Genomic DNA, 7,630 nt, shown 5'->3' with positions numbered 1-7,630 from the left:
GCTTTGGGTGAAGTTGATACCCGATCAGGAAGAAATCAGAAAACAGTCTCAGTTGCATCAAGTGGCCATACTGACACCAAGGTCTCACAGCTAGGAAGCCGGATTGGTCCCCAGAACCACCAGCGACCCAAAGTCCAGCCTTATTTCATCGTGATAAACCCTGGAGGGCTAAGCCCAGGTGTACAAGCGACCTAGTTGCAGGCTAATTTATTGAAGGTGTGGGCTGGTCTCTAGGGAATAGGGAGGGGCCTCACATGCTGTAGGCGTGACCAAACATTCTAGCCCTCCTCCCTCCCTAGATAGACGCAGACGTCCTGACGTCTGGTTCCTCTCGGCGCTTCCCGGGCTCGGGTGGGCCACGTGATCCAGTTTTCGCGCGAAAACCGGTGGCTGCTGGTGCGGTGGAGCTAGCGCGGAAATGGCGGTGAGTAGCGGGCTGCTCTCGGGCGGGTGGTGTTCAGCGGCCTCGGCCTGTTTTGCCGGGTCTCTTCCTCCATCGGCAGGCCCGAGTGCAGGGCTACCTGCTCTAGCCCGGGACGGATCGTCTCTGCGCTCCTCGTGTGTCCCTAGGCCCCGGGTCTACGTGTACTTTGGGTGGTGAGGGTGCAGGGAATGGAACTCAGAATCTCGCGCGTGTAGGGAAGGAGCGCCACCACATAGCTACATGGACGCCGACCCATTTGTTTTGAGAAAGGGTTTCACAGCCGTGCAGTGGTGGCGCAAGTCTTTAATCCCAGCATTCGAGAGGCAAAGGCAGGATCTCTGAGTTCGGGGCCAGCCTTGTCTACAGTGCAAGTTCCAGGACAGCCGGGGCTGTCACACAGAGAAACCCCGTCCCGAAAAAGAAAAAAGAAAGAAAGAAAGAAAGAAAGAGAGAAAGGGTCTCATTAAGCCATTCAGGCTGATCTTCAATTCACTCTGTAGTGCTGATTAGCTTTAAACTTGGCAATCCTCAGGTCTCAACTTCTGGGTATTCGGGATTACATACCTGACGTCAGGCCCGACTTCCCTGCTCTTAGTGTTCGCCTTATCATGACTCTCTGACTTGTTAAAGGGTGAAGGGCTGACCGCTCAGTTTAAGAGTTGTGTTCCTTGATGCCCCTTGATGAAAACTTGTCCCGGCACCCAGCATATTGTGTCTGTTGGCGTGAGTGGGGTGCTCATTTAAGAGCCAAAGTAGGTGATAAATGGCTTCAACAACAACAAATAACTACATAGCCCCCTTGGTTTTTTGTAAGACAGACATGGGGTGATCTGACTGACCCAGTATATAAGGCAATGACTCTTGGCTCAGCCCAGATCCTTGCAGGCAGAGGGCCCCCGCAAGTGGGAAGGACTCAAGGCTGAAGGGCTTCCGTGTTCTTGAGAACAGTGCCTGGTGGACAGGTGACAGCCAGCTGGTGGCGAAGGCTCCATGGGAACCAGGCCAGCATCTGATGACACCCTCTCTTGCAGGAGTCTTCTGAGTCCTTCTCGGCAGCATCTAGCCCTGCCCGGCAGCGTCGACGGGTCAGTGATCCCCTCACCTCCAGCCCTGGCCGCAGCTCCAGACGTGCCGATGCCCTTACCTCCAGTCCTGGCAGAGATCTACCCCCGTTTGAGGATGAGTCTGAGGGGCTGCTGGGTACCGAGGGGCCCGTTGAGGAGGAAGAGGATGGCGAGGAACTCATTGGTGACGGCATGGAGAGGTATTTTCAGTCTGGTCGTGGTTAGCAGGTAGCTTAGTAGAAAGATGCTTGTGTCTGGTGGCCTGGACTTGGGCACCCATGAGTGTGAATTTTGCCTTTGAATGTGGCATGGTTCAGATCAGGGAGAGAGATGTTTCACCAGCCACCATGAAGATCCAGCTCAGGCTAGACCCTAAGGCCCAGATAGGCCCCAGCTTAGGAGATGGGGGGCCCACAGGCTCTGATCTGAATAGGCATGCCAACCCAGAGGGGAGTGGACTCTTAAGAGTTTTCTCTCTGCCTTTCTTAACACGTTGTCTGGTGCTTCTGAAAATGGAGGCTAAGATTTGGTCAGCAAACTTGGACCCAGCATGCATCAGGCCCTGGGTCAGAAATGCTCAGGCTTCCCAGCAGACTTGCCAAAGGTGGGGGCTGACTGCTAGGAAGCGGGGTGTGAGCATGCCAGGCAGTACAGGTAGATCCCGACTTCAGCCTTACCAGCAAGCACAGCTGGCATCGGGTATCAGTGTGTGAACACCTAGGAGCCTTGTGGCACCTTCCTTTTGTGCCTTCTTATGGGGGGATATCTGTGGGGTGTGAGCCATCAAAGGGACATTCAGTTCTTTGCCTTAAGCACTGCCAGACTTGTTACATGAGACTAGGTGTGTCATGTGTCCAGCTAGGGGAGGAACTGATACAGATGATCCTGGGCTCAGGTTCAGAACTTCGCTGCTGCCCAGCTGCTCACGTGGGGCCTCCTGTGCTCCCTCCTTGTCTGTCTCCACTCTTGTGTTTATACCTCTTCAAAGAGAGAGGACCTCAGGGAGGGTGGCTGAGGGGTTTGTGTGGAAAGAAGCTCACTGAAGCCTTATCCTTCTAAGAGTTCAGCACAGACTTTCTGAGCGCCATTTCTATTGCCCCACTGGGGGTCTCTCCTGCCTACAGATCCCAGTTCCCATTCCCACCACAGCTACCCAGCGGTCTACTTTTCTCTTTAGCTCTTCCAGTTCTGAGCATTTGACCAGAGCTGAAATCCATATGGTATTTCACTCAGCACAGTGTTGTCAAAATACCGTCTTTTGTTTGTGTGCGTGTGTGGTTTTTTGAGACAGGGTTTCTCTGTGGCTTTGGAGCCTGTCCTGGAACTAGCTCTTAGACCAGGCTGGCCTGGAACTCACAGAAATCCACCTGCCTCTGCCTCCCAAGTGCTGGGATTAAAGGCGTACGCCATCACCGCCCTGCCAAAGTTCAGTCTTTTTTTAAAAAAAAATGTCTAAGTGGGGCTGCTCTTTCAGAGGACCTAGGTTCTATTCCCAGCATTGATTTATACGTAAACATTAGCCCTAGGCGAACACGCCCCCTTGGGCTGGGCTTCCCCCTACAACTGTCTGTAACTCCTGTTTCAGGAGGTCCAACAGCCTCGTACAGACCTAGGCACATGAAACGGAAAAGATTTTCAGCCCGGCGGTGGTAGCTTACACTGTTAATTCCAGCACTCAGGAGGCAGAGGCAGGTAGATCTCTGTGAGTTCGAGACCAACCTAGTCTACCGAGCGAATTCCAGGACAGACTCCAAAGGTAAAAAAGAAACCCTGCCTCAAAACAACAACAAAAAAGAATGAATTTTTTATCTATATGTAGGTCTATGTACCAGATGTGTGCCTACTGCAGAGGCCAGAAGAGGACATCAGACCCTGTGAAACTGTAGTTAACATATGGTTGTGAGCTGCCATGTGGGTACCCAGAACAGAACTCAGGTTCTTTGCAAGAACATCTACTGAGCCAGCTCCAGCCCCTCACTTTTTGTTTTTTGAGACAGGGTTTCTCTGTGGTTTTGGAGCCTGTCCTGGAACTCGCTCGGTAGACCAGGCTGGTCTCGAACTCACAGAGATCCACCTGCCTCTGCCTCCCGAGTGCTGGGATTAAAGGCGTGCGCCACCATCGCCCCGCTTGTTTTTTTTTTTTTTTTATACAGGGTTTATTTGTGTAACAGCCGAAGCTGTGTTGCTTTGTGAATCAGGCTGGCCTTGAACTCACAGAGATTCGCCTGCTTCTGTTTCTAGTGCTGGGTTAGAGGCGGGTGCCCCACCACACCCGACTGCCCTCAGTTTATTTCATTACATTGTTCCTTTTGTGTCTATGTGTGGCGGCACACGCCACGATGGTGTACGGGAGGGTCAGAGGACAAGTTGCTGGAGTTGATTTTTCTCCTTCCTCTATTGGGTCTCAGGAACTGAACTCATGTCGGGTTTGGTGACATTGAGCCATCTCATCAGTCCAGAAATGTCTTTTAAGACAGAAAGGTTTTGAAATTTGATGAGATCCAGATTGTATGGTTTGTGTGTTTTGCAGTAGACCTATTGGAATGTCCCTGTTTTGGGTGAGAAACAGGTGCATTCCTCCTAGGTCACCTGGACTTGTCCTTGATTTGACTTTGGTGTTGTGAGATTGTTTATTTTGAGAGGATAGCCTGAGAACATTGACCCGAGAAAGGGGTCAGCCTTACCAGTCACCCCGAAGAAGGGAGAACTCCAGAGTCCTCATCCCTGGGAGATGTTGACTCCTGGGGGGAGGCCATGTGGCCCTGAGGAAGGAGCTTGCAGTTTGCTGGACTGTAGAGTTAGGTTACCATTCAGAGATGAGATGGCACTCTGGGACTCACGCACCACAGGGAAGAAGGTGCCACTCTATGATGGACGGTACTTTCTTCAAGTACCCAACGAGTGGTCACCTGCTTGATGATCTTGGAATAGCTCAGAAGGCTGAGCCAGTGGGTGTGAGCTTTTCAGGTAGCAGTCTGACTGGGTTTGGGGAAGGGGTATGCCCAGGTGGGGAGAAGGCTCAGGGGGGGTACAACCCCTGGACCCACTGGGATCTGCTCTCCAAAGCCTTTCTGGTGTCAAGGTCTTAGTTTCCTTTAATTCCATTTTCTTTTTGTTCTTAAAATTTTTATGTGCATTGATGTTGTGCCTGCATGTATGTCTGTGTAGAGATGTCGGGTCCCCTGGAACTGAAGTTACAGACAGTTATGACTCTGTCGTCACACACCGCATTTCTGTCTTTCTCTGAGTCTGACCCCTCTGTGGACCACAATTGATAACATCTTAATTCATTGTTGTGAGATCCATGTTGCAGTACCTCTCAGAGCCCCTTCTGTTTTAAGGCTGAGAAATGACCGACTGTGTCTCTCTGTTTATTCACTGGCCACCCTGGGAGACCCCTAACCCATCTACTAGAGTTCATTGTTTTCCTAGCCTTCGGAAGGGATTGAAGTTTTTCTTCAGAATGTCCTTAATTTTAACTCATGAGATCTTTTCTTCTCACCCATGTGTCGTCCTGTTCTCATGTTGATGTTAATTTTTAGAGTTTGGCTTTCACTGTGTGTCCTTGACTGTCCCCAGACTCTGGGAAATCCGTCTGTTTCCTGGGACTGGGGGTGAAGAGGTGAAGGTGTGCACTATCACACCTGGCATTAAAAAGTTATTCTACGTATGTGGGTGTTTTACCAGCATGTATGTCTGTGTATCACATGGTGACTTCAGAAGCCAAAAGAAGGCATCAGATCCCCTGGAACTGGAGGTAGTGGAAATTGAAGCAAGGTCCTCTTGAAGGGCAGCTAGTGCTCTAACCTCTGAGCCATCTTTTCATCTTCTTAATGATGTTGAGATTGTCAAGATTGTCCTTTGTATGCTGTGAATATGTTTCATTGACATTGGTTAATGAATAAAGCTGTTTCCACCAGTGACTTAGCAGAGCAAAGCCAGGTGGGAAATCAGAACAGAGATAGAGAGAGAGAAAGAGAGAGAGAGAGAGAGAGAGAGAGAGAGAGAGAGAGAGAAAGAGAGAGAGAAAGGGCCAAGTCAAAGAGACACCATGTAGCTGCTGAAGGAGAAAGATGCCAGCCAGACCCTTACTGGTAGCCCACAACCTGGTGGCAATACACAGACTAATAGAAATGGGTTAATTTAGGATGTAAGCATTACTTAAAAAGAAGGCAGAGCTAATAGGCCAAGCAGTGTTGTAATTAATAGTTTCTGTGTGGTTATTTGGGTCAGAGCGGCTGGGGAACGAACGAACAGTCTCCGCCTGCACCTTAATTTCTATGTTTATGTGTTCGTGTGTATCCGTGCCTACGTACACATGTAAGTGCAGGTGTCTGTGGGTGCTGGAGTCCAAGCTTGGTCCTCTACTAGAGCAGTATGTGAGCTGGACAGTGATGGTGCATGCCCAGTACTTGGAAGGCAGAGGCAGGTGGATCTCTGAGTTCTAGGGTAGCCAGGGCTGCACAGAGAAATTCTGTTTCGAAAAGGAAAAAAGAATAGTATGTACTCTTAACTGTTGAGCTGTCTCTATCCCATATGTGTATGATTAGCTACTTTGTGCCTTGCATTTCCACTGGGGTCCTGGGTTTTAGAGATTTCTCTCACGTTTGTTATCCAAAGCCCATATCCTATTGTGTTTATTGGGCTTTCCTAGTTTCTGCCCTGTCATAAGTCCCTAGTTTCATCCTGGCAATGACAGTTTCATGTTTTCTAGTTTCTGATGAAAATGGTGCCAGTTAAGAGATTTTTAAATGACCTCATTAGATTCTTTCCTTGGTAATTTTTTCTAGTCCAAGCTCAGTAGTGCCTTGGAGAGACTGCTTTAGGGGAAGCACTGGCTCCTCCATCATGTACCACCAGCAGGTGGCGCTGTGGCTGTGGGTCTTGTTCTGCCGAGACTCACATGTCTGAATCTTATGACTGCACCCCATGCACACAAATGGATCCCCTTTGCATCCTAAGAGCTTGTGCCTTCTTGATGGAGTGCCCAAATAATCTTCAAACTTTCAGCTTTCTGTTTGCAGCTGTCCAGCCAGGGCCTTGTAAGCCAGTAGAGCAGACCCCATTCCCAGGGGGACTGTTTGTGGACTCTGTCTGTTGGCCTCTTTCAGAGACTACCGTCCCATTCCTGAGCTTGATGTCTACGAGGCAGAGGGATTGGCCCTGGATGATGAGGACGTGGAGGAGCTGACAGCCAGTCAGAGGGAAGCAGCAGAGCGGGCCATGAGGCAAAGGGACCGTGAGGCTGGCAGAGGCCTGGGCCGCATGCGCCGGGGGCTGTTGTATGGTACGTGTAGCAGGCATCCTAAAGGGGCCGCTTGAACCTTCAGAGCCTCGGGAAGCTGGGAAGGCATGGGTGGCAAGTGTGCAGAGGATGCTGGGAGAAACTTGCTTACAGGGGTGCCTTGCTACCCAAGACAGCGACGAGGAAGATGAGGAGCGGCCTGCCCGTAAGCGCCGCCAGGTGGAGCACGCCACAGAGGATGGCGAGGAGGATGAGGAGATGATCGAGAGCATTGAAAACCTGGAGGACCTGAAGGGACACTCGGTTCGTGAGTGGGTGAGCATGGCGGGGCCCAGGCTGGAGATCCACCACCGCTTCAAGAACTTCCTGCGCACCCACGTGGACAGCCACGGCCACAACGTCTTCAAGGAGCGCATCAGTGACATGTGCAAAGGTGTGTTCCCATAGGCTGGGGTGACAGCACTGAAGGGTTGAGGTGGCCTGTCTCTATCCTGCCGCGAGGGCTGCTCCTGTTGGCCTTGTAGCACATTAACGCATTATGACAAGGACAGAATTGGAGGCATCCTCTTTGAGGAACCCAGGGTTTCTTACATCTGCACCAGACCTGGGCTGTTTAAAAATGTATTAGTACCCTGGGTTTTGTTGTTGTTTTGTGTGTGTGTTTATTTTATGGGCAGGGGGGTTGGTTTTTGTTTTTTTGTTGTTGTTGTTGTTGTTGTTGTTGGGGTTTTTGCATTGTCAGATCAGGGCCTAGCACATTCTAAACGTGTTCTGCCACTGACCTGCTCTCTGGCCTGTGTATTACAACTTTAGTCCATAAGTGGTAGCATTTCTGTGTGACAGCAGTTGCTTTAGGGGCTATGACAGTTTGGGGCGTGGAAGCCCCTCCAGAAATGG

At 50.6% G+C, this 7,630-nt stretch overlaps 1 protein-coding gene across 1 annotated transcript in view; it reads left to right on the top strand.

Annotated features, from left to right (window-relative positions):
• The first annotated feature begins 314 nt into the window (after positions 1–314).
• Mcm2 (minichromosome maintenance complex component 2) overlaps positions 315–7,630 on the top strand; it is a 16,846-nt gene continuing 9,530 nt past the window's right edge. Inside the window, exons 1-4 of the mRNA XM_005364855.3 lie at positions 315–424; positions 1,456–1,688; positions 6,600–6,775; positions 6,906–7,166. Coding sequence (XP_005364912.1) covers positions 419–424; positions 1,456–1,688; positions 6,600–6,775; positions 6,906–7,166 — 676 coding nt within the window. The 5' untranslated portion in view covers positions 315–418. The remainder of the gene's footprint in view (positions 425–1,455; positions 1,689–6,599; positions 6,776–6,905; positions 7,167–7,630) is intronic.

Source organism: Microtus ochrogaster, unplaced genomic scaffold, assembly GCF_000317375.1.
Source record: "Microtus ochrogaster isolate Prairie Vole_2 unplaced genomic scaffold, MicOch1.0 UNK1, whole genome shotgun sequence".
NCBI classification, from domain to species: Eukaryota; Metazoa; Chordata; class Mammalia; order Rodentia; family Cricetidae; genus Microtus; species Microtus ochrogaster.
Note: the sequence above shows the minus strand (reverse complement) of the source record. Positions and strands in the feature narration are given on the sequence as shown.